The sequence below is a fragment of the Saimiri boliviensis genome, chromosome 1 (assembly GCF_048565385.1).
Source record: "Saimiri boliviensis isolate mSaiBol1 chromosome 1, mSaiBol1.pri, whole genome shotgun sequence".
Lineage (NCBI taxonomy): Eukaryota > Metazoa > Chordata > Mammalia > Primates > Cebidae > Saimiri > Saimiri boliviensis.
In genome coordinates, this window is record NC_133449.1 from 165,431,150 (window position 1) to 165,458,770 (window position 27,621).

Genomic DNA, 27,621 nt, shown 5'->3' on the forward strand with positions numbered 1-27,621 from the left:
GCAGAGCTACCAGTGTATGATTCCAGCCCAAGGGAGCTATGGCAGCAAGAGCCAGGCACAGACATGCTGCAGAGCACAGGGTTGCCTGGAGCCACCAGGGGTCCAATCCCCGCCTGGCAAAGCTGTGGGGGCAACACAGCCATCTCAATGGGTCCAGAAAGTGAGACTCACTCCAGTGGATCTGGCAGGCAGTACCCCTACCCCAGTGAGTCTGGGAGGCGCTCTGCTCAGTGAGCCTGAAGGGCAGAATATCAAGTCACAGAAGATTATTCTTGAACATTAAGGTTTCCTACTGGGTGCCCTTTTGAAGTTTTGACTTACTTGGGGCCTACTAACCTTTTCTTCTTTCATATTTTTCCCTTTTGGGATGGAAATCCTATGCCTAACCCACCATTATATTTTGGAACCACGTAACATGTTGGTTTCACAGGTTCACAGCTGGAGAGCAATTTGCCTCAGGATGAACAGTACCTCGAATCTCATTCTTATCTGAATGAGATGATACTTAGATGACTATGGACTTAAGACTTTAAAGTTGAAGTTGGAATGAATTAAGACTTTTAGGGCTATTAAGATAGAAGGAGTATATTTTGCATGTGAAGTGTATAAATTTAGCGGGAATCAGGGGAAGAATGCTATAGACAATATTTGTGCCTCCCCAAAATTATGTTGAAACCTAATCCCCAATGTGAGAGTGTTTGGAGGTGGAGCCTTTAGAAGGTGATTAGGTCATAAAAATGTAGCCCTCATGAATGGAATTAGTGACCTCATAAAAGAGTCCCCATAGATATTCCTGGCTTCTTCTGCCATGTGAAAACATTGCAAAAAGATAGCGGTCTATGCACCAGGAAGTAGGTCCTCATCAGACACAGAATCTGCCAAAACTTGATCTTGGATTTTTCCAGCCTCCAGAACTGTAAGAAATAAACTTAATTTGTTTATAAGCCACCCAGTCTATAGTATCCTGTTATAGCAACCCAAATGAACTAAGATAACAACTGACACCAACCAGAACATTAAAAATAGCAGGACAGTTTGCAGATATGAGCCTGAAAACCTCTGTGAGGTTGGCAAGGATTGTTCCCCCATCTGATTGTTCCCTGAGGAACTAGAGACTCAGATCAAAGACTAAACCGATTGAGTGCCTACTGTGTACTGGTACCAAGCTCACTCTTTTCCTTATAGCAATGCCATAATGTGGGGTTTAAAGTAATCACTTTAGAAGGAAATGGAGATTTGGTGCAGGAAGTAGCTTGAGGGAAGAATGGCTCTTACACAGAAGATGGGTTCGGGGCAGCATAGCTCTGGTCCCACAGCTCCACAACTTAACAGGTATCAACATTAAGCATGTCAAAGTAGGTCTGAGCCAGTGTCCTCATATGCTCTTAAACACTAAAAAATGCTAATAAACACTACTAAGTAATGCTCCTTATCTGAGTCCACTCTCCTCCAACCCCAACTGTAGCTGAAAATGCTTGCTTCCTTCTTAGAATTTCTACTTTATTTCATGGGATTTTTCAGCTTCTAGATTAGCTTATACACATTCACATTCTTAACCTCCTCTACCAGTCTATAGGCTCAATGAGGAGATCTTTAGGATTTTTAATGACACAGAACCCTCTAGCTTCTCTCATGTGGTACAAAAATCTGCTTTAATGAACAGGAATTTAAGGAAATACAGTCCACACTAAACCACAATTCTATCACTCTCCAACTGAAAGCCACAAAAAACATCCCATCACACCTGGTCTGAGAGATGCACGTGTCCTCATGGCCTTCAAAGTGCTGCAGAATCTAGCCCTGCCTTTCTTTCCAGCCTCATGTATCCATACCCCCTCACTCACCTCTTTCCTGCAGCACAGGCCTCCCCTTTTCTTACTTTCTTTTGGACACCAAACTCTTGCCCTTCTTCCCTGACTTAAGGCCCTTGCAGAAGCTATTCCCCCCAACTGAGAACACTTCCCCGCCTCTCTGCCTTGCTGGTAACTACCACTTTGTAATTTCCTGACAGGTTCTTCTTGCCTGCTACACAGAGAAAACCAATCCACTGAGACTGTGACACTATAACAGAGAAAGAGTTTAACGCAGAGCTAGCCAAGTGGTTGGACAGGAGTTTTCTTACTCAAATAAGCCTCCCTGAGAACTCAGAGGCTAGGGATTTTATGGATAATTGGGTGGGCAGGGGTCTAGGGAATGGGTGTCGCTCATTGGTAGAGGATGAAATCATAGAGCTGTGCAAAAGGGTCCTCACGCACTGAGTCCTCCTCTGGGTAGGGGCCACAGGACCAGTTGAGTCATGAGTCCCAGATCCAGGTGGAGTCAGTCAGATGCTTGAATATGCAGGTCTGAAAAATATCTCAAAGGATCAATCTTAGGTTCTATAATAGTGATGTCATCTACAGGAGCAATAGAATACAGAAAGCCACAAATCTTGTGACCTCTGGCCACATGACTCCTGAGCAGCAAGGAGTTAGAGAAAGGCAAGCTGGTAGACAATGGTTGGTTATTGTTTACCTACACCTACATTTTAGCAGAATTCAGGACCCTCCCATAATCCTAATCTTATGGCTTTTTATTAGTCTCACAAAGGTGGTTTTGGTCCCCGAGTGAGGAGAGGGATCATTTTAGAAAGGGACCATTATTATCCTTCCTTCAAAGTTTAACTATAAACTAAATTTTTCCCATGGCTGGTTTGGCCTGTGTCTAGGAATGAGCAAAGACAGCCAGCCTGTGAAGCCAGAGGAAAGGTAGAGTCAGCCATGCTAGACTTCTCTCATAATCTTTACAAAGGTGGTTTTACCTTTGCCCTCTGCAGAGGCCTTCACTGTTCAACCAATCTAAAGTGACTCTTAAGCTACTCCACTCTTCTCCTCCTTAATCTTATCACAACTTATTAGATACTTAATATTTTTTCATCCGTCCTTTTCAATAGACTTTTATCTCCACATGGGTAGACGATGCCCACTCATCACAAAACTCCAAACACGTAACACAGTGTCTGGCAAATGGAAGGCACCCATTACTATTTGTTGAATAAAGAAATTATCACCATCTCCAACTTAGTGGGATCGGAATTAATGATCCATAACCCACCATCACCAGAGCATGCATGTGAGCAATTTTCTGAGCTAGTCCTGCTGAAGTAACTACAGGAAGGACTTAAGCTCTAAAGCACTTCACTATCACCACATTCAGCGACAGCCTCCCCTGGTGCCTACCAAGAGAAGGAACCTAGCCCCAGGCCAGAGGGCCCCCTGTCACTTCACTGTCCACTTGGGAATTCCTCACAACCATGGAAAATTTGAGCCAGCTCTCCCCCTTTCCTTCAACTCAACACCATCCTTCCAAAGCTGGAACTGTAGTTCACTAGGAAGCATGACACCACAGCACCTCCAGCTGTAGATGCATCATGGATGGATAAGGCAGGCTGAGAGAAGGACTTCTCATTACTCATTATACAGTAACATTGGGTTCAATGCATGCCCATGAAAAGCATCATTTAAGAGACTGTCTTGGAAAGGCGCCCAGGTCCCCAAACTAATTAACTTTCATCTCTCCTGTCCTTCTGTGTGCAAAGGGCCTGCCTTCTGCACTCTTTCTCCATGAGGAACATTAAAGACAGAACATTAACTTGAGAACATTCTATTTTTTAAAAAAATCGTTCTAAAGACAGCCTTGGATGTCCACCTAAATCATCCTAAGTCCATTTTCTGGCCCAGAACCCATTTGGTCAGTGCCCCAGGTGGACACTACCTTGGTGGCTCATATTCATAAAGAATGTCTTTCACAGTTCATTGGTTGGATTAATCTGACGTAAAATGTCTAAACTGAAACCTCTGGGTTAAGATCTTGATGAGTTTCAGCAGAACAGCAAGTAAGTGACAGTAGATTTATTAATAAAAAGGAGAAGGAAAGTGATTAAAGGAAAATTAAAATGAAGTAGAAGTGGGAAAATTCAATCTGATAACTGATTATTATTTTTTGAGATGGAGTTTCACTCTTGTTGCCCAGGCTAGAGTGCAATGGCATGATCTTGGCTCACCGCAACCTCCATCTCCTGGGTTCAAGTGATTCTCCTGCCTCAGACTTCTGAGTAGCTGGAATTACAGGCATGCGCAACCAAGCCTAGCTAATTTTGTATTTTCAGTAGAGATCATGGATTTCTCCAAGTTGGCCAAGCTGGTCTGGAACTTCTGACCTCAGGTGATCTGCCTGCCTCGACCTTCCAAAGTGCTGGGATTACAGGCATGAGCCACTGTGCCCAGCCTCAATCTGAGAACTTTTATGAAAGAAGATGATATCTTTTGTGAGGAGGTCACACAGGCTCTTTTCCACCTGAATACTAGAAAATATCTCCAGAACTTGCAAGGAATTTAGAACTCAAGATGGGCAATTTAACATCTTCAGTGAATTGCAGGGGGGCTCAAGTTTGTCATTTTCTCAATGTTTAAGGAGAGATGTACTCATATAGCAATTCACACCTGCGTGCTACCCAGCAAGACCTGAACCCTAATGGAAATCACACCTAGTAATTATCTATTCAAAATAGGCACAGCTATCTCGACCTCCTCTTTCTAATTCACTGAAATCTGATGCAGGAAATAAATCAGTATGAACATTTCTTAATAAGCAAGGACATCAATAAATACAGCAACTGCAGCCCCGTCATTCTGGGCAGAACCACAGAGGAGGGCAGTGCACTTAAGGCCATTTTACTGGAAATGGAGGTAGGAAATGAGAGGGCATTGTTAATCAATCTTTGGCCCTGCAAACAGCCATTCCCAGCTTTGCAGACACTTGACTTATTAGCATCTGAGCACGTGCACATCCTGGGACTTCAACCATAAAACATTCTCCATCTCCTACAGATAGAACATGGTTCAAAAACAGACAGTGATCCAGTGCTTTGGGGTCAATGGAATATACGAACTGCCCACTCTGGATGCGGTGTTTTGTTTTGTTTTTTCTTTCCAGCAAGTGCAGCCTGGATGGGAGACGACAAGCTCCCAGGGCAGAAGCTCTGGTTCTTGAAGGTCACACATAGAAACTACCAGGAGAGTCAGGAGGTAGGAGACTCGGAGACCCACTGGTCAACCTTGCCAGGTAAACCTGCCCCACCCACTCCCATCTTCAGATGAAATATTTTTTTTAATGCAAAAAGACAAAACAGGGCAGAACAAGATGAGTGTGACACATTTCACTGGCAGTATTCTTTTATTTTTAAAAACGTATTTGTAAAATCAGCCCAGTGAATTTGCCTGACGATGTGCAATATCTGCCTCTCATTCTGTTCCTTAATCCAAGGGACTAAAAATGCCACACAATTATTCCCATCTCCATTATGAATTGCTTTTTACTCTCTGCTGCTCATCACCAAGATCATCTAATCAATAGTCTTTGTTTCCAAGAGAAAAACAAAGGAACAGAGGAATTAAGTGGCTTGAGTTATAAAATCTTGGTCAGTGAAGGCTCCACGAGTTGGGTCCTTACCCTCAGCACAGCCACAAAGCACTTCTGCCGTTTTTCAAAAAAAATAGAGACACGGGCTTGCGGGCTTAAAGTAATTAAATATCTCCATGTTTAAGTGACATGTGGTTTGAATGGTTACTTTCGGTAAAGCCACAAAGGGGAAATAGGAACTCAGAATTATTGCTTAGGGCACAGAAAGGAAGAAACAGATGAAATACCAGGTCATGGACTAGTTGCTTTGCAAGGGGCAAGGATCGGGAGAAAAGGGCCCCGACCTCTGTATAGCAGCATGTCTAGGGCCAGGAGCAGATGAGCTGGTAGTTTTACCACTAAGGGAAAAGCACATCAGGCTCCTGAGAGCTTGCCCCATGACTCCACAGCAGAGGAGGCTGTGCAGCACAGGGAATGGGCATGGAATCTAAAAGTGCAGTGACCTCCACTATAGTTCCAAATCTTCCCCTTACTGGTGGTGTCCAAATAGGACAGTTGTTTACAGAACCTCAACAACTCCATCCGTAAAATGGGTATTATAATATGGACCTAGCAGACAGTAGTGGGAAGTCAGTAAGATTCCTCCTGCAAAGTGTGCCTAAGACAAGGTAGGTTGTCAGTAAGTAGCATCCTTGAACCCGCCACTCTCCTTTTCATCTTCTTTACTGTCCAGTGGCATTTATTTGCAAAACAACAGACCACAGTGATGATGTTTCTGTTGGCAAAGATAACTGATTTGGAAGAGGGAAACCCAAAACTCCATGCATTAATTCCATAATCAGCATAGGAATATAGCACCAAGCTCTCATTGGCACCCTATTCCATATGCAGAATGCAGTAAATGAAGATCCTCTGAGCTTAAAGGAGACCCCCAGAACAATGCATGGGCCACCTGGAGAAGTGCATGAGCTACATAAATACAGAATCATAGAAGTGGATGTGGGCACAATCACATTTTGGTTGCTGGCAATGCCTTGACTCGTGAAGTGCCAGAAAGCCATCCAGACACCCAGGAATCACCCACCTCCTGCATGACCATGTGTCTTTCAAACCTCAACAGATATGTGTATGTATAATCAACCAGTTCAAAGCCCGTGTAGCAGGAGGCAGTGCTTTGTTGTAAAACAAAACTGAGATAAAATAACCATCATCCTTTCAAATATCCTCTGAGAGTTTGGTATTTGAGGCACATTCTGTGATGTACTTCTCTCTGACCTCAAATACTTTGATTCTTTTTTTCAAGTTCACATAAAAGACAGAAAGCTCTCAGATCGGTCTACTGTATTGCGAGCCTTGACTGGATCTGAATTCTTTGCTGGTGTGGAGAATTAGTTGTTATTCCAGATAGTTACGAAGCGGAGATAAAGGACCATTACATTAGAGAGGCCCAGCCCATTGGGAAGTCGGGCCATGTCTGCTCCTTATTTAAAAACAGATTAGTTCCCACTGCTCCCCAAAGGCTTCGAAGGGTACACTTAGATATTGTAAGTTCCATCCAGACATCCTTCCCTCCCATTCACAATACGCTTGCAGAATTTGAGACTGTGGCTTGTCTGGAAGACTTAAAACAAATGCTTCAATTTTCCATTCTCCAAATGAAAATCAATGGCAACCGAGAGGTAAAATCAATGTTTCACACTCTGCAGGGAAACCTCCACCCCTTGCCCCACAATCTCCAGCCCCCATAGAACAATAAATCAGAACCAGCCATGCAGACTAGCAGAGAATCCCTGAGGGCAGAGCCCTCTGCAGGCCTGAGGACCTTCTGTTTATTATCCTCCTGCTCCCTAAGAGAACATTTTTCTTAAGAATGCCTATGAGAATGTTGTTAAAACCTAAGTCAGGAAGAATAACACGATGTTGTAATAAAAACCCTTCTTCCACAAACAAACCCATTTACCAGTGGAATCCTGGGCATCTAAAACCAGGGTGTGACTTCACTGTCTCTTGAAGGGTCTGCTTTATGATCAAGCCTTACAGAATGCTTAGGCACTCAATGGCCACTACTCTGAGGACAGATGACCTGCTTTCCGTCGTCACCGATTGGTCTGTATTCTCTAAAACTTCATGTCAATGGAAATTGTACAGTATCTCCTCCTTTTTGTGGGAGGGAGGTTTATCTTCTTTCACTCTGCCTCATTATTACCAGATTCATCCACATTCTTGAATGTATCAATAGCCTATTTCTTTTTATTGCTGAATAGTAATCCATTATGAGATAGGCCACAAGCTGTCTACTCATTCACCTCTTGTTGACATTTGGGTTGTTTCAGAGTTTTTATCTGCTGCACATAAAGCTGATATGAACAACTATGAGAGAGTCTTTAAATGCACATATGCTTTCATTATATTTTAGAATCAAATCTTTTGTTGTACATGTTTTGCAAATATTTTCTCTCAGAGTGATCTGTCTTTTTCATTTTTGTAAACGTGTCTTTAGAAGACCACTGATGAAGTCTAATTTGTTGCTTTTCTTTTTCATTTACAGTTCAGGCTTTTCGTGTCCTACTTAAGAAATCTTAGTAAAACTCAAGGTCATAACTCTTATATTTTCTTCTAAGCCTTCTTCCAAGACTTCTAAAAAAGCCTAAGCTCTTATATTTAGGTCTGTGACTCATTCCAAGTTTTTTTTTATATAGTATGTTATATAATGATTAAAATATATATCTATATCACTTGAGCTCAGGAGTTCAAGGTTACAGTGAGCTATAATCACACCACTGCCCTCCACCCAAATGACAGAGTGAAACTGTCTCAAAAAATTATATCTATAAATAATTTGGAGTATCATTAAAATATTCACTTATAAATAATAACTAAACAGTGTGTAACAGAAATTTTTATTTGCAATATAGAAGCCACTTGATCAGTTTTGACAAAAACATACCAATAGACAAAACCCATGATTCAAAAAAAGAATGGAAAAAAATATTCTGCAATATCTTCATTACTGTTTTTAGATAGTGTGACTATTGCCTATTTCTTGTTTCCTTTTACTTTTCTCCACTTTTAATGTTTTCTGTAATAAGCGTCAACTATCATTATACCAAACTAAATTTAAAAAATTTTTAAGTGGCTTAAGAGAAGGCTTCCTGACTCCCAGCTGTCTTCACACTGCTCTTTTGTGCATAACCTGCCCCTTTGGAGAACCTGAAAGATGAACATACTACAAAAATCTGTCCCTCCCAACCGCACTCAATATTGCTTAACAGCAGGAAGGTGTGAAACAAAGACTTTCTAAAGAGAATTCTCCAAAGAGAACGTGAGTTTACCTGAAACCAAATACAAATGCCACCCTAATCAAGGAGAAGAATTCCAGCAGGGCAGGGCTGGCTGCCTTGCTTGGCCCCCCACTGAAATTGCTTGCCTGCCGGCCCTGACACACCGCAGTCACAGATGTGTGTGTCAAACAGCTTCTCTGCTCACTCAATCTCCGCAGGCAAGGAAAGCTAATGAAATTCTCCTGCTGATGTGCTCGCTGTCCTTCTGTCTTGATCTGCTTGCAAAGACAGCCTAAGTCTGAAGCCTCATAATCAGCTAAGGCTGGCCTGGCTGCCTCTCCGTCTGTGCACACTCCTGACTGTCTGGCGGGTGAGATTTGCCTCTTGAGCTGCTGCGGAGGCCAGCTTGGCTGGCAAGATTGCCTACAGATGTTTCACAGAGAGAAAGATTACTTCCCTGATTGATGAATAAATAGAGTTGTCAACATGGTCTCCCTGGTCAGAGGGGACCCCTGGAGTATAACGTAGAAGGACAGATGTTTCTTCTGGGAAGGTGTCCAAGACCCTTCGAAGAGGTATGCATTCAACTGATATCTTTGCCTGAGTAATTCAGCCTCTAAGAGGGAGAGAAGGAAGGCTGGACATACAACCACAGCAAACACACTGCAGGGGCTTCCTGGGCCAGGCCACCTCCCAGATCTTGATAAAGGAGTGGGCATGCCATCTCAGCCAGTGCCTCCTCTTTGGGCTGTTTTTCCAATGAATTCATAAGCCCAATGATCAGAAATCCCATCATCTTCTCAGTCTACACCTGCTATGAATTGCAAAGGGGGCAGCAGAAATGACACTGTCATCCTCACATTAAACCTGAAAGGCTTCCTCTTGCAGAAACTGCAAATGCAGGCACAATCAAACTGGCAGGGACCAAGACCTCTGCAATGAGTTACCTCTTACTCTGTGACATGCAACTTTGGAGATTTCTGGCTGACTTTCCAAAACAAAGTAGACAATAATAACTATTATCATCATTGTTTTAGTAATTGTACCAACAGCTGTCTTTACTTGACATTAGGCTGTGTACTTTACACACCATCACTTTATTGAACTCTCAAACACATACACACAAAATACTCTATGCAAGGTTTCATAAAATTTGTCACCCATAAACCCTCCCCGTAAGAATTACTAGAGGATGTGTTCCAGCAAATGAAAAAGAGGAATGGGCGAAGCACTGTCATTAAACCTGTTTAACAGACAAGGAAGCACAAACTCAGAAAGATAAAGTAACTTGCCAAGGTCACTTGGGAAACAGCCAATCTGGGAATTGAGCCCAGATGGGTCTCCTTCCCAAATCCATGTTCTCAACCACTATAATTTTGTGGTCACCAGAAGACGTGGTGGATGAGGATTACAATTTTCAACACAAGCAAAAAAGTGTTGGCGCTTCTAACATAGAAACATGGTGTGCCCAGAAAAACACAATTCACACCTGGATATGCCTGAATATCAAAGAGGCTGCTGAATGCATCTCAAACAGATTAGAGTTTAAAACTAAAAAGGTCTTCTCTAACACTTCCAGAAAGGGCTATCTTCTGCATTCTAGGAGGAAACCTGCAACGGACTCTCCATCTTACACACACACACACACCACACCACATATACACACACACCCCATTCACACACATCACACCCATATACAACCCACACATACATACACACACACACACACACACCCCCCACATACCCCACACACACACACACACCATATACCACAACACACACACACCCCACACACACACACCACACACACACACCCCATTCACACACATCACACCCATATACCACCCACACATACATACCCACACGCACACACACCACATACCACACACACAACACACACACACACCCCATTCACACACATCACATCCACATACCACCCACACATACCCACACCGCACACCCACCCACACATTCACCACCCCACACATACCCACACACCATACCCCATACCCACACAGTACACACACACACACACACACACACACACACACACACAGCTGAACAACTAGAGCACACCATCCCAAAGGGTATTTAAATATTTTTAACTAATATGGCCACATCTTCCCTCCATCAGAGAAGGAAGACACTGCATGCAGCAGGAGAGTCTAGGCTAGTGCTCTCACATAATAAATACCTTAAAAGGAACTTCAAATAATAAACCCCTCCAAAAGACATTTTTTACATACCACTCCCCAATGAACTTGAAGTTCCTTGAGAGTAGGAATAGGGTCTCTTGTTTACCTCTGCAGCCTGAGTGCCTAAGGCCTCAATACCTTTTGGTTGAATATCAATGAGCAGACAATAACAGCTAGAATGAAGATAATCAACCTATTGTAGCAGTGAAAACCATAAGCTTTGGAGGCAGACAGTCCTAGGTTTGAATCATGCTGTTGCTTCGAAACAAATTACTAATGCATTGCTCCACTTCAGGCCTCTCATTTGTAAACCAGAGACAAAATATCAAATTCACAAAATGGCTGGAAAATTTCAAGGAAACAGGTGTCGAGCACAATGCTAGCACAGGCTCAAGAATTCCAGGATGCAATCTAGCTTTATCACCAGGGAAAACAGTTCAGTCTGGGGACAGAGCAAAGTACATTATGATACCTTACATCTTGGAAAGAACCTTGATTATTTTTAAAAGAACCTTGACAGGGACCCAGAGCAAGATGACCCTAGAGGCTAGGTCTGATGCTGCAGGTGCCAGGCTTAGAGAGGCCAGAGGGGTATGGGGTGGGGGCTGCTCTAGATGCTCACCCCATGCCAGGAGCGCCATTTTTCTGCCAGACCATCATTTCAGAGGGCAGGAACTCTCCAGGCACATTCAGAGGAAACCACTTATGGGATTGAGGGAAATTAAAACATACCCCAAGAGGAGCAGCCAAGGGGACTGGCATAGCTTGGACTTCAGGAAGACAGGGAAGGGATAGGACCCATGCTGCATGGTCCCAGGTCAAACTGGAGTTATAAAGCAAAAGTTCTGGGCAGGCAGATTTCAGTGGGAATCTTTACCTAAATTCAGAAAGGCTGCTTTATTTGCCTAAGGTCGTGGTGCAGTGCAGGTGAGCAGCAAAGCATGTTGCCCAATTGGGAACTTGACATGGTAAGTCCAAAGCCCAATGTGACACCTCTCAATTGTACAGGCAGCAAAGACAGAGGTGAAGAATATGCACTGAAGTTGCCCTCCTCTCATCCCTGCCCCATCCGACTCCCTTCTTAAAGAAAGCCTGTTTGCATGTGTATATTTGTTTGCTTTCATGCTTTGGGTATTTTTGAAGGACCAAAAGCAAAAGCAGTCTGAATTCAAAGACCTCGTCCATCATTTGCGAAAGCCTAAACCCACTGGATAGATGATGCTGGGAGCAGAGTGAAGAGTAAGAGCCATGGCTTTAAGGACACTGAAGAAGATGGGGGACACTCCCCCCTGGGCTGGGGAAAAGAGGATATCAGGGGCTGCACCCCAAGGAAAAAGCATGTTCCTAGTGGTGTGGTGGTCCTGAGAAGGCAGGGAAAAAAAGACTGGCAAAGATGCTATATCCTATGGGGACATGGAAGCAGAGAACCCTTGGACCTCAAGGGACCTTGAAGAACCATCACAGTGAGGCTTTCACTGCAACCAGGAGACCAAACGCTTGGCCCCTGCTTCCTTAGCTGTAAGTTTCCTGAATTGTGGCATCACTCTGGGAGCAGAAAGGTCTCAATTATGACCAAGAAGAAATTTTCTGTTCATCAGTTCAAATCAGGGCTATAATCAAAATGAAATAGATTTAAAGGAAATAAAGATGGACATTCTTTGTAAATCTGTGATTGAGAACTGAGATTCCTACCATAGTCGGAGAACAGGCACCAAACACCATACAAATGGTGACCCTAACACTATGCTCTCCCCTCCCCATATTACCCAGCCAAAGACTGCAAACCCTCACATCTGCCAGCTACAGAAAGTCCCCTCCCCTCCCCCACCTTCCTGCCTTACCTCGGGAGCAGGTGCTTGCGGCTGACACACAGGGCAGTCTGGTAGTCCTGGGTCACACACACTTTGTGAGGGCTGCATTTCACCTTCAGGCAGGGGTCCTTGGATGGGTCCAGGGCTGAGGCAAAAACAAGGAGGGCGGGGTTAGGACCTCCTGGGAAATTTAATTGTTGTTGTTGTTGTTGAGACGCTCTTTTGCCCAGGCTGGAGTACAACGGCACGAGGCGCACGCCACCACACCCAGCTAATTTTTGTATTTTTAGTAGAGACAGGTTTTACCGTGTTGGCCAGGCTGGTCTCAAACTCCTGAACTCAGGTAATCTGCCCGCCTTGGCCTCCCAAAGTACTTGGATTACGAACGTGAGTCACTATATCCAGCCTTAATTTCTATTTCTACTTAAATAAACAAGTAGAAAATAAACCAACCATGTGTTTGCATGCATGTGTTTCCCCTCTGAGGCTGGAGGGGAATGAAGTGAAAGCTCAAGCCAGGGGAAATTGTGTCTATCACACACATTCTTCCTCAACATCAGGGGAGCAGTTCCTTTGTGCTTTGGGAGTTTCAGCATGTTCAGCTCAGGCAGGAATTACTTTAAAAAAATCCTTTAGAATCTTATGTGATCCAAGGAACAAGAGCCACTTTTCCCTCTTTGGTTATGAATCTGGTGTTTCTTTTTATGACTTCATTCATGCCTAATTTTACTTCTTTCCTATAAAAAGTCCTTGAGGACAGAGTTTGTTGCTTCCATTCAATAAACACTCACTATGTGCATAAACGACCTATTTTAAGTTTCTGAAGAACTTCAGGATGTATAAGACAGTTTCGTGCCACACAAAGTTACAATGTAACAGGGAGGGGGAAGAGCTTACACATAAATATTTATTGTGCAAGGCAAAATTAGATAAGGACCATGACGGGCATATAAAATGATAACAGAGCTCAAGAGAAAAATGGAGATCAATTTCTAGGGCAAGAATTGGTGAAGCATTAATATGTGAATTGGATCTTAAAGGATGGGCAGGATTTTGAAAAGCAAAGATAGAAAAGGCAATCCAGGTGGGGTGAACCGGCACGAAAGTGCAGGAAGGCATGTTCTGGCAATCATAAGATACTCAATCTGACTATTAAGTGTGGTTTGTGGGGAGGCAGTAATGAGACAGGGGGATGTTGATTCAAACAAGCAACTCCAGAAAGGGTCTCCAAAGGCAGCAGTTCATATACTGCAACATTTCCGGGAATAGGCTGAGCAGCAGGCCCTCGGCTAATCAGCACTCTGCATGCTGAGGTGCACATGCTCATCATTGGCACAGAAGAGGCCTTGGGGAATTCCCTGCAAAACAAAAGCAATTGTGCCATCTTCCAGCTCTGGGGCCTAAAGCCTATTAAGCAGTAAATCTTTCATAACTGCCCTCCACAGTCAGGGGAGGTGATGTCTCCCCACGTCTTCCCCATGCAAACATTTGGTTCAACAAATTGGCATCCTGAGCAGGTACAGCAAAACTTCTGTAATAAATGGCATGGTGAAAAAAACAAACCAAAACAAACACAAAGAAATGTCACAGTGCCCTTAACCACTGGATTCTCAGCCTTCCTGACTCCTCAGCATGTAGAGGATATCACCGTTCCTCTCCTCCTGCCCAGGCCTAGAATCTGTGCAGTACTTTCTTCAGATGCCTGTGAGAATTTCTCAAGAGTCCGGAACACACAACATCCAAAGACGTTTCTGCAACTTGAACAGCTTAGCTGGCTTCCTCCACTGCAGCAGCTTCAGCAGCTGTAAACAGAAGCCATGCTGCATGCTCAGGCCCATCCGGGAAGTAACAAAACCCAGGACCTGGTCCTAGGGGAGTCACCTGGTAAAGTCTGCTCCCCAAGGGATGTGGCTCTGATACTTGGAGCTTAGCAGAGGGAAACAGGCTATGAGATAAAAGAGAGGCTGATTCAAGCCCCAGGGATGGGGTGTTCATTCCCTCAGAGCTCTGAAGCTGAAGGCAGCCTCTACAAGGCAGGTGGCAGGGCCCTGTGTCTGCCTGCAGAGTCTTCCGAGACTGGGCCTTCCAGAAACTTGCAGCAAGAGCTTCCTGGTCATGAGTGGAAGTCTCTTGGTTCCTGGGGATGTCTACATGAGAAGCCAGGAGGCTGGGGCAGTCTCGGGTCAGTGCACTGCCTCTCACCCCAACCCTGAGGCTGCAGCTCTGCCAACTTTGACTTGTTCTCCAAGAATCATCCAAAATTGAGTCAACTATTAAGAATGATTACTGGATGACCACTAATAATGAAAATTTCTCTAGGGTCCTGAAGAGACAAATCCAAAGGTGTTTCTGCTGCTTAAACAGCTTAGCAGGACATGCCAGTACTTCACTGTCCCTTCTCAAACTTCCACACCCCGCAGGATGAAGACATCTATAGATCTCAAGACTTGGGGACTAGACCCCCGGCAGCCCCCACCATAGTTACCAGCATTTTCCCCAACAGATGCCAAGTGCTGGCAGCAGACAACTTGAGATTCTCACTAAAGTGGATGTCGGAGATGGAGAATAACAGGCTGGCCTAGGGTGATGGGTATCAAAATCTGCAGTACTTACTACACAACAAGCTTTGTGGCAGAATTTGAGCTTATTTTTGCCCCTGTAGCCAATTTTGTTAACATGCCACATGGCCCCTCCCCACCCACGGCCTTAACGGACAGTGTAATCACAAGGACCATGAATCAGCTGAGCAGAGTTGGGAACAGCACCGATTCCAGGGCAGGAGCTTCTGGGACTGAACTCTGCCTCTGCTGCCTGTTAACCTTGCTATACCTCTCTTTCCTCTTCTGTAAAAATGGGAATAACAACAGTACCTGCTATTGCTTGGTGGTTATCGTAAATATTGAATGAGTTAATATCTGTACTTAGAACAGACCTGGAACATGCTAAGCACTTCTTATGTGTTTGTTAAGTTTTTTGTTTGTCTTGTGTACCCAAAGTAAATAATAAGTTTTCCTAATAACAAAGAACCATAGTTAACACTCACTGAGTGCTTCTGACATACAGGCAGTGAGCTAAGCCCTCTGACTGGATTACCACATTTAATTTTCACAGCCACCAAAGGAGGTAGCTGCTATTAATGTGCAGGTCTTAAAAAGAAATTGCTAATGAGAGATGCAGAGAGTATTTGCAAACCTGGTTTGTGACTCCAGAACCCAAATTCTTCACAAATGCATGCCTCAAGCATGAGAATCTCCTAGAATCTTCTCTAAAAAGTTGAGGGGCTTACCTCACACCAAGAGCCCAGGTGCATCATATTCTTGAGAGGACTTTGGGGCAGAATGAGACTTACCAGGTAGAAGGAGGGGGTAGCCAGAGGACCCGGTGCTGCAGAGGCTGGGCCACCATTCCCTCTCAGTACGCCCACAGGATGGGGTCACCAGCCCTGATCTTCCCTCAGAGGGTGGGGTGCCCAGCTCTGGACACCTGAGCCCTCAGCCTACCCCCTCTGAATGCAGCCATCCCCCAGCTGAATCAAAAGAACCAAGGGCTGGTCAATTTTGTTCCTGTCGTCTTGTCATCTGTCACCCTACCTTAGGCTAACTCCTATAGACCACCCTCCACTTCTAGAAGTTAACATTTCTTTAAAAACAAAAAGCCTCCAACATAAAATACTAATAAATAAAAACTGTTAGTTATTAAACTCCCTAGACACACTTAACAATTTGCATACAGAAATCAAGCCTGCTAAAAATCAATTACTAGGGTTTGACTACTTCAAACATGTATGCGAATTATTTAGAGTAAATGAACTTCACAGAGCAGCAAAACAGTAACAAATCAAGCTGTCAGCGTTTGTTTAATCACCTCGATGCAATTTGTTTTTGGAAAACAGCAACACTGGGATGGAAAGGGGATGAGGAGTGTGTCATTTCCATTTAAACACAGGCCTTCCAAATACGTTTTTCCCAGCAGCCTCAAGGCTCAGGGTGATGGATGCTCTGGAAAGGCACCCAGCACCAGTACTGAAAAGGACTGTGCCTCCACTTTGTAAAGGGAAGGATAAGAGATCTGAATAATAAGTGGCATTTGGGAGACCTTTTAGTAAGCAGGGGAAACTGCAGGTAAGAAGGTAGGGGAGAGAGCTGAGTCTAATAACCCTGAGCAGGGTTCGAAGTTTCCTTGGCATGGTGCTACTGATTTCTTGGGGACCTTGCTCCAAGTTTCAATCTCTCTCTGCATATGAGGAGTGACAGGATGCAGCCATCCCCAGGGGATGGCCAAGCTCTGTGTCCTCTCTGCCTCTTCCATCACCAAACCTGTGGGACTCCTGTGGACCCAAACAGGGTAACGTCCTAGCACAGGGCAGGTGCCCACCAAAGGTTAATTTTACCTTTCCCACCTATATGCAGAAACTACTCAAGAGTTAACGGGCACACAGCATAGATCCAATTTTTTTTTTCAAAATGACTTTTTACAAAAACTTTTCTCAAGGAACAAACCAAGAATCAATTAATTTAAAGAGATTTGTTAAACTATAAAGCATTGAATTCAAAAGCCAGTTAATTACTGGTTCCAAGTAAGTTTTTTATTAATTAATTTTCTTTTTAAGCTCACTACTTGGTCTCAATTAAGGTGGTGATATTTTAATTATCTTAATTGTTTCTGAACTTGTTTTTCAGTTCAACGAGTTATTTTTTAATTAGTTACATTGATTTTAAAATCTGGAATCAAGCCTTTGCACTCTCCTTGAGCACATCCTATAGGCTAATTGGCAAAGGGTCATGACACCTGGCACAGCAGAGCTTGATACCACCTCAGAGATGCTGAGATGAGAAGGTTCCATTTTGTGGGTTGGCCCAAAGGGTCCCTCACCTGGGAGAAATCACACATATTTGTGTTTATTCAATTAACATTTACAGAGCATCAAGCAGTGTAAAGCGTCTTTCTGTAGGCTAAAGGTGAATACAAAAAGGTTAGCAAAAAGATGTCCTTCCAGCTCTCCGGGGGTTCACAGTTGAACACAGGAGACAGGAGAGAGGACAGTTCTATGGGGGAACAGCTAACGTACCTAATTCAGCCTTTGAGGGGATCAGGTAAGACTTCCTAAACAAACTAACATCTAAGGAAAAGCAGGTCTAAACCAGGTAATAGGATAAGGAAGAACACTCCAGGTAATAGGAAGCCATCCCCAGATGATAGCAAAGCCCTGTGTCCCCTCTGCCTGTTCTATCACCAAACCTGCAGATCTCCTGTGGACCCAAACAGGATAACGTCCCTAGCGCAGAGCAGGTGCCTACCAAAGGTTAATTTTATCTTTCCCACCTATATGCAGAAACTATTCAAGAGTCAGCTGAGTCTTTCCAGGGGTGAGAAGGTTTGTGGCAGGCTTAAGGGATCCAAGTGTTTTGTAGGGCCAGCAGCAGCTGGAGCAGGTTGGTGGCTAAAAAGGCTGGGGAGGAAGCGTAGCCTTGTCCTGGAGGGCCTCTGAGCCACAGGGACCACGCTGGGGAGCCATGGCCGTTGAGTTCCACAGTGCCTTCAAGCCAGCATGCAAGAACCTGTGGCCAGACTAGTCAGGGAAGAGGGGCAGGAAGCGGGAACCCCAAATATGCATTTTATGTAGAAAATGGCACTTAGTAAGAACACACACACTGACACACTTCAGATTCTAGTCCTGAAAATAAGAGGGGAAGTCAGGGCTGGAGGGCCCAGTGATCAACTCTTATCCCTTTTCTCCTGCCAGGAACCTCCTTCCTCCCTCTCCCTGGGAACATCAAGCCACACAAGATTCTGAGAGGCACAAGCCTACCTGCTGAGACCAGTAAGCAAAACATTGATCACGGTGGCTTGGCCGGGAGCAGTGGCTCATGCCTTTAATCCCAGCACTTTGGGAGGCTGAGGCAGGCGGATCACCTGAGGTCAGGAGTTTGAGACCAGCCTGGCCAACATGGTGAACACCCATCTCTACTAAAAAGACAAAATTAGCCAGGTGTGGTAGCACTTGTCTGAATCCCAATTACTTGGGAGGCTGAGGCAGGAGAATCACTTGAACCCAGGAGGCAGAGGTTGTAGTGAGTTGAGATTGCACCATTGCACTCTAGCCTGGACAACAAGAGCGAAACTCCATCTCAAAAAAAAAAAAAAAGTGTAAAACAGCAGCGTGAACTCCTGGCCCACTTTGGTGACTTCCAGAATCTTCCTCAGACAAAAGGCCACTCAATTTGCAAAAAGTCCACAAGTTAAAGATGGCCTGTTGTCTCACTGTTGCTTTTAACACTGCCCTCTGCCTGAGTCATGCTAACCCAAGGTTCATGTGAAGAGCAGACACTCCCAGTGATTCATTAGGAGTGACTTAATGGACAACTGACAAAGAAATTACTCCAAACTGTGAAAACCTCGTCAAGCTAAGACCAGGAACATTTATTGCAGCTTGTCTGTCCCCATGGTAACCCATGCAGGCATCTTGCCTCCCTGCGTCTCCAGAGAGGCTTGTTCACCAGCTGACGACAGAGCCTTGCAGAATATAAAATAGAAGATTCTGCCCATAGGATTTTGCTGTAACCAGGGAAGAATGGCAGCTTGGAAAAACCTCACCGTTCTTTCCTTTCATATTCAAGAGGCTGGCCAAGTTCTCTGAGGTCAAACAAAGGGTCTATTGGTCATGTGTCTACACAGGGCAGAGAGCAGAGTGACATAAAGGGTGAACTCCTGCATTCAAGGACTGGTGAACTGGAAGGGAGGGACATGGGACAGACACAGACGAAGAGGCAGAGGACAGAAAGATGAGTCTGACCAAAGATAGCCCTCCTGGGAAGAGGCCTTTTCTTTCCCCTTTAAACTGAGGACCTGGGGACTTCTTTCTGTGTCAAAACTAAAAGCATCTTCTCTGTAAAGGTGTATATACAGTTTATAACCCACTACCCCACCTCACTCACATCTTATTTGTGTATGTGAGTGAGGTGGGGTAGTGGGTTATAAACTGCTAACAGCCTTTTTTGGGGGTCAATTTTTTAGTCGTGCCCTTAAGTAACAATTGTTCAATGTAGATAGATGGGTATTTAGAAGTTTATATTGTCTTCTCAATATATGAAAATTACAGTAAGAAAAAAGGGAAAAAAGAAAAATAACTCAGCAAGTGAACATATTAGGCAAAAATGTTTATCTTCATAATCTATAATAAGGGAAAATTATAAAAACTTGAATGTCCATCTGTGTTAGTCTGCTCGGGCAGCCATAACAAAAATACTGCAGACTGGTGGCTTAAACCACAGAAATTGACTTTCTCAGTTTTGGAGGCGGAAGTCTGAGATCAGACTGCCAGTAAGGTCAGGTTCTATGAGAGCCCTCTTCCCGGCTAGCAGACAGCCAGCTTTTTACTCCATTCTCCCATGGTCTTTCCTCAGTGCAAGCCAGTGGAAAGACAGAGCAGCTCTCTCTGGTGTCTCTCTTTATAAGGGCACTTACTCCATCAGCTCAGGGCCCCACCCTTTGGACCTCTTTTAACTTTACTTACTTTCTTAGAGCCCGCCCCCCTCCAAATACAGACACCCTAGGAATTGGGGCTTCAACATGGGAATCTGAGGGAAACAAAAACATTCAGTCCAGAACACCAACTGTAGGGAAATGGTTTAATTACATAATCCATTTTTTAAACATCATGTAGCTATTTTACAGAAACTAGTAGATCTATATATGGTAACATAGGAAGGACTTATGATAAATTAAGTGAAAAAGCAAGGTGAAAATAAGAAAACTAATTTGAAACGGTAAAGTAACTTCCCAGAACCATAAGGCATTAATGGCAAAGCCAGTACTCAGAACCAGAACTGCCTTCTTCCAAATGAAGTGCCCTTCCCTTCCCTACCCTTCCTCTCCCCACAGCCACAGCCTCTGCCCCACTTACAGATCAGGGCCTCAGTTTCTCCTGACTGCCCTCTATCTCAAATCTTGCCTGCAGCAAGGAGACAATGACAAGCCATAACCATGGCCAGGCTCCAGAGCAGGTGCCCAGCCCTGGGTGATCTTGGCATTTGTCTCTGAGATGAAGGAGTTAAGGACTACTCACTACTGAGAGTGGCTGGGAAGAGCTTGGTCCCTCTGCTCACATCCAAGGCAAGACATTATGAGCAACCACTGATAAGCGCAACATGGTAATTTACACGTCCTGATTATTAGAAAAGAAGGCGTTAAGAGGGGTCTGCCAGAGCAGCTGTGGAAATGTGCACCATAAAATCAACGACCACAAAATTTTATTAGCCTGGGCAGCCAAGCCTCCCTTTTCAAAGCTATCATCAGATATTTTCCCTGTTCCCCAGCCTCCCTGACAAGGACCCTCACTCAGCATTTCCAGCAAGAAAATGATTTGCCTTTGAAAATGGGGAGGGAGTGGGGAGAGGAGGAAGAGAGAGAGGGGGATTAAATAAAAAGGAAGGGAGAACATTACATACTCTGTCATCTCATTAGGGGACTGACATGGAGACAATGATAACCACCAACTATAGAATAATGTACTATTATCCTAATTCAACAATAAAGAAACTGATACAGAGATCAGATCATTCTTAATTTACCAACTGGTAACTGAGAGAGAAATGTAAGCCTGTTTGTGGCCACACAGTCAGTGAGGCTGGATTTTAATCTTGGTGAGTCTCACACCATAGCTGATACTTGAAGCCACTAAGCCACTAATGAAAATAACGTGATGCGGATAAAGGTGCCAATTAAAATGCCAAGCAGCAAAGAATCACACCCCTCTGTCCACCTTCCCCAAGACTCATGTTACCCAGAAGATCTCATAAAAAATGCCTTCCTGTGGAAAAAAAAATTGAGCTATCAGAAATCAAAGCCAAATTGTTAGCTATCTTAGTAAGTTTGTATTACTTTTACAATGAATAAGAAAGTGTAAGGTGCTTTTCACGGCAATACTGCTGCCCCGTGAGCTTAACTCCGAGTTAAGAAGCAACAGGGACCAGGTGAACTAGCTGTGGTTCCTCCCACGAGGGGTTTCTGTGACGTGTGCATACGTTCCACACTGCGAATGGGGAGATGCGGGAAGCCCACCCGACCCAGCACAGGATGGGACAGCGCAGGCAGCAGGAGCTGAGAATGGCCTTGCCTCTAAGTAGAGAAAAAGATGCCATCCAGAGAAGTCTTCACCTTCTCATCCATCACAATGGCCAGAATTTATTAAAATGCTATCATAGTAAAGGTATTTGGCTTCTATTTCATTATAATTGACATAAATTATTCATAAGACATTTATGAACAGAGGAGAAAGATTTACTCAAAATACAAAAGAACCAATTCTATAACCTAAGAGAATAAGAGGGCATAAAAACCAGAGTAAAAATCAAATACTTCCCGGGGGGGGGAGAAAAAAGTATACTTAAAAGATCACTGTGGCTCATAAACTATCTTTTGTACCTGTGCTTCACTTTAATGCAATTAAAATTTCTCTAAAAACATGGAGCTTTTCCCAGGCCAAAGACGTCCGGAGAATTAACTCTTTTGGTGCTGATTATTCTGACATTGTTCAGCAGCCATGGTTGTTGATCATGGAAGGATTGGGAAACTCAGCAACTCTAAGAATTACCACCAAATTTTTAGTGTATCTAGAAGATAAGAACCCAAGCATTTGGATCAGAGAGATGCAGGTTTGAGAGGAGAGAGGCAGCTGTGCCACCTCTTTTTTTTTTTTTTTTTTTTTTTCTTTTGAGACAGAGTCTCACTTTGTCGCCCAGGCTGGAGTGCAATGGTGCTATCTCGGCTCACTGCAACCTCTGCCTCCCAGGTTCAAGCGATTCTCTTGCCTCAAGCCTCCTGAGTAGCTGGGATTACAGGCATGCTGTGCCATCTCTTTCTATGAGATATCTTGATGGGTGAATCAACTTTCTGGGATTCAGTTGCAGGCAAACAGATCCACTTTACTGAGATGTTGCGAGGATCTGATGGGATAACACATGAAGGTTGTCTAGCACAAGGCCTGGCACATAGTTCATGCTCATTTGTTATCCTTGTGGCTCTTACCAGATCTTTTTAGCTTACCCCTAAAATACAGAAAATGGATGTCCACCAAGGGCAAGGGGACCCAGGACACTTCAGAAACACAAGGTCTGTTCAGTCTTTCCAGCCTCAAAATGGTAGAGTAAACTCTATAAGAAGAAACATTAAAACTTTTCAAATGTCCTGAAAACTTCTGCTGACTAACCACATCCACACCACCGATGAAGACACCCTACAACCACCAAGTAGCTCATGCCTCTCTAGTAGGGTTGTACTCTGCCTGTCTCTACCCACAGATAGTAAGGGCTGGGAATAATGGATGAAAATCCTCTTCCTTGCCTAAGTTCTGGACACTAAGTTCACACTACAGAGCCTTGTACACAAACCTACGATCATGCTCTTTTTAAGAGAAGCTCTCTGGGCTTTGAAAAGTCTCTATTGAAGAGTCATGGAGTTTAATTGTTAAGGTATCCTAAGGGCCTACATTCAAGCACCACGGGTAAGAGGCTAAAAAAAAAGAAGAGCCTGGTTAGGGAAACAGAACCTGGCAAACAATGTTGGTCCAAACAGACAAGGAGTTGAGTCCAGGGAAGTTGGTGGTAAGGGGTATGTTGGAGACAAATAGGTGGGCAGAGTTCAACAAGGCAGATGTGGCATATAAGGTTGGTGCTCTCTGATCCTCAGCCTGTGAATGTCTTCTGCCCTCTCCTACAGAGCCTGGCAGAGACAGGTGTTAACTGAAACCAGAACAGGAAAGTCTGCAGGAAAAGCCTCCAGATTGGAAACAGGGATCTCAAATCACCTCTCAGAGTCTCAGATGAAGAGGTCACTTCTGCAGTATGGCAGCCAATGGAACAGAGCTTCAGTGGAGGGCTCTCGTAAGATCATTTCTCAACAAGTCTAAAAACCAACTAAAGGAAGGGAACAGGTATCACTATACCATATGCATCTAGCACAGCCTGGCCACTTCTTCTTTCTCTTGTGTTCCCATAATCCAATCTAATCCTTGCTTCTCAGACTATATGGTAGGCCGAGGAGAATGCAAATCTTTATTGAATCTCCCTGCAGCATCTATTTTACTAGATGGTAGTAGGTAATCTAAAACTTTGTAGGTGTTTTTTGGAGACAGGATCTGGCTATGTTGTCCAGGCTGGTGTCAAACTCCTGGCCTCAAGCAGTCCGCCCACCTCAGTCTCCCAAAGTGCTAGAATTACAGGCATGAGCCACTGAGCCTGGCTAGAACTTATTTATATTAAGGTAATCAATGATCTACTATGGAATAGAATGCAAAATGTATACACTTGTATAGAAGAGACTTCAAGAACATATGTCTCACAGTGGATTCTGCTCCCTGAACTTCAAAAGAGGTGTGTGCTCTAACTTGTCCTTAGGGGCTCTTTGGTAGAGAAGTCTGAGCAGTGTTGAAAGTATTGAACAAGTTTAAAGGGTCCTAGAATGAAGTGGTCAGCTCTCCAGAGTACTGTTATCTAAGATGGAAAATCAGTACCATTAAAAGTACATACAAAGAACTCTCATAAGCAAATTATTCATTCTTGCAGGACCAGAAAGCAGCTCCCATTAAATATGGCTAATCAAAAATGTATGCCATGCCCCCTGAAAACAGACTTCCATACCATCTCCTCCCTGGAATCTCAATCCCACAGGTGAGAGGTCCTAAAGTTTTTCAAAGAACTGACCTGACCATGTATGATTCAAAGCTTTTTTTTTTTTAATTGCATTTTAGGTTTTGGGGTACATGTGATGAACATGCAAGATTGTTGCATAGGTACATACATGGCAGTGTGGTTTGCTGCCTTCCGTCCCTTCACCTGTATCTGTCATTTCTCCCCATGCTATCTCTTCCCACCTCCCCACCCCCCCGCCCCTCCCCCATTTCCCCCTAACGGACCCCAGTGTGTAGTGCTCCCCTCCCTGTGTCCGTGTGTTCTCATTGTTCAACACCCGCCTGTGAGTGAGAATATGCGGTGTTTGATTTTCTGCTCTTGCGTCAGTTTGCTGAGAATGATGGTTTCCAGGTTCATCCATGTCCCTACAAAGGACGTGAACTCATCGTTTTTGATGGCTGTGTAATATTCCATGGTGTATATGTACCACATTTTCCCTATCCAGTCTATCATCGTTGGGCATTTGGGTTGGTTCCAGGTCCTTGCTATTGTAAACAGTGGGATTTGAAGCTTTTATGATGAGCCTTCTAAGCGCCAAGCACTGGGTGAGGTATTTAAATGAGATACAAAGCATTTGCAGTTCCCCAGACATACTAAAATGAAAGCGATAACTACTTTCAGCCCTCTGTAAATTTTTCAGCAACACTTGGCTGTGGGTTTACAAACGGATATTTGAAGACTATTCATTTCCAAGCCCTTTCTTTCTCCAATTAGAGCAGGTTCCTTTCTGCCTTCTCAGGATGGTTCCCAAGGTTATTAAATTTCATTCCTCACCTCGTAATATTGAAGCAATCGGGACAAAGTTAGTGTTGATTGGAGTTGAGGTTTCTTGGGCATCTACTATTAGAAACTACTGCAAGCTGATAGAAAAATCATTGCATCCCCCACTAAAGGAATTGGTAAGTGCTGTATAATTTAAGTCTTGTGTATTCTTATTCCTCTTTTTTGTGTCCTGTGCTGCTCAGTCATTGCGAAAATACTTCATCAATGCATCTAAATAAGCTAAACAATTCTCAGTTCCTGCCTTACTCAAAATCAGCTCTTTCCCACCTACCTCTCCACCAGTGCGCCACTCAATGGCTAATTACTTTCTTTACATTAGCTAAGATAAGGCCTATCATGCTAATATAAAACATAAATCAGGGCTTAACTGTATATGGAAGACAGTTGCAACAATAAATAATGGGAAAGGACTTTTGAGATTTCCTAAGACAAGCATAAAACCAACACAAGGGGCAAGATCTTTCTTTTTTGTTGTTGTTTATAGCAATAAATACTGACCACCTAACAGGTAAGACAGAGCAGAAAGAAAATCATCTTTGGTTACTCTCATGGCTCCAAAATTCTTTCCACCAGTGGGGTTTTGTTGATGTTATAATTTTTTTCTTGTTGAAGTTAAGGATTCTCATTTTTTCTTTTAAAGAACCCTCATGACTCTGTCTTCTACAGTCTGGCTTGAAACTTCCCTTCCAGAATGTAGTTCCCATTTCCTGCCAATATTCTCCTTATCATCCAATATTTACCTTGCCTTAATTTATATGGACAGCCCACAAACCCTCAAACACGTGAGGTGCTTTTATGTCTCTTGAGTCTCTACTGTGCTGCCCAATACAAAATACCATTACATTCTTATGCCACCCTGTGAGGGCAAAATCATCCCCACCTGAGAGATGAGACAAGCATTTGAATTTGCCAAGGATCTTGCAACTAGGAAGTGGCCAATCTGGAATGTAACTGTAAATCTGCTAAATCTAGCCGAAGCTCCGAAGGACCAAAGACAGTGTCTATTCTCTTCACCGCCACATGCCTCTCACCTAACACAGTGTCTGAAATATCATGGGGGTTCAATAACCATCACCGAGCCCAGGTCCGTGGGCTTAACCACTTCTCTAGCCTGCTCTGTGAGGCCAGGGGCCAAGTTTTGCTCACTATTTCTGAATCCCAAGTCCCCTGACATGTGTCTGCTGTAAAGGCATGTTCAGTTATTGCTGAATTAACTCTGTGCAAGGGGCATCTCTGGATGGGCCTAATAACTTAAGATTTCCAGGTCACAAAAATTCAGAGCTGTGAGAATCCCTGGAGTATTTCCAGACCTACACACTCATTTTTCTCTCATTGTTTTGTTTCAGAGAATAAAAGCATTCATTTTTAGTGTAGGGAAGACTTCACTCTATCAATTCAACAAACATTTATGAAACTCATTTTATATGTCAAGTACTATTATAAGCATTGAGCATTCAGAGATGTCTAAGACAGACAAAGTTATAGCTCTTAATGAACTTATGATCTAGTAGAGAGGTGATAAGAAAGAAAAGAGGGGAGGAGAAGGAGGCCATGCATGGTGGTTCATACCTGTAATCCCAGCACTTTGTGAGGCTAAAAAGGGAGGACTGCTTGAGCCCAGGAGTTCAAGAACAGCCTAGGAAACAGAAAAACCATGTCTCTACAATTTTTTTTTTTTTTAATCAGCCAGGCATGGTGGCATGTGCCCGTAGTCTCAGCTATTCAGGAGGCTGAGGTGGGAGGATCCATTGATCCCAGGAGGTCAAGGCTGCAGTGAGCCATGATCATGCCACTGCCCTCCAGCTTGCAGCCTGGGTGACAGAACAAGACCCTGTCTTAAAAAAAAAAAAAAAAAAAAAAAAAAAACAGAAAAAAGAAAAGAAAGAAGGGAGGGAGGAAGGGAAAGGAAAGGAGAAATAAGGGAGAGCCGTAAGGAGAAAACATGAGATAATGATACGACCTAGGAAGCACATTTTAGGAGTGATGCAATAGAGAGCTCCTAAATGGTCACTCTGGATTAAGTGGCCAGGGAAGATCTCTCGGAGGAGGCGACATTTAAGCCATGATCTGACAAGAAGGAGCCAGTGTTCTGAAGATCTGATGAGGAACACTGCAATCCCAGGAGAGGAACTGCAAGAGCTGCAAGAGCCCCAAGACGGAAAATGGTTTTGGCGTGTTGGATAAACAGGTAGCAATAAATCTCATGAATTTACCAAGGACACACTATTAGACAAGGACCAGGAAGTATCTTTAGAACGATAGCCTCTCACATCAACATGTGCATCCTTGGTGCAGTGAGTCTCCAGATGCCTGATGAACATGCTTAAATCTAACTGAGGTTCAGCAGCAGCAATGGGCTGGCCTTGCTCCAGATCCGGACTCGGCTTTATGATCATCATAATGCCCTCACAGGCCCATGGGGCTGCTTCAGCACAGGGTTCTGGAGTGACCATTGCTCAGAATG

At 43.9% G+C, this 27,621-nt stretch overlaps 1 protein-coding gene across 1 annotated transcript in view; it reads right to left on the minus strand.

Annotated features, from left to right (window-relative positions):
- Nucleotides 1–27,621, minus strand: part of SPOCK1 (SPARC (osteonectin), cwcv and kazal like domains proteoglycan 1) — a 545,496-nt gene that overhangs the window by 149,333 nt on the left and 368,542 nt on the right. The window contains exon 4 of the mRNA XM_039469576.2: nt 12,718–12,832. Within this exon, the coding sequence (XP_039325510.1) occupies nt 12,718–12,832 (115 nt within the window). The remainder of the gene's footprint in view (nt 1–12,717; nt 12,833–27,621) is intronic.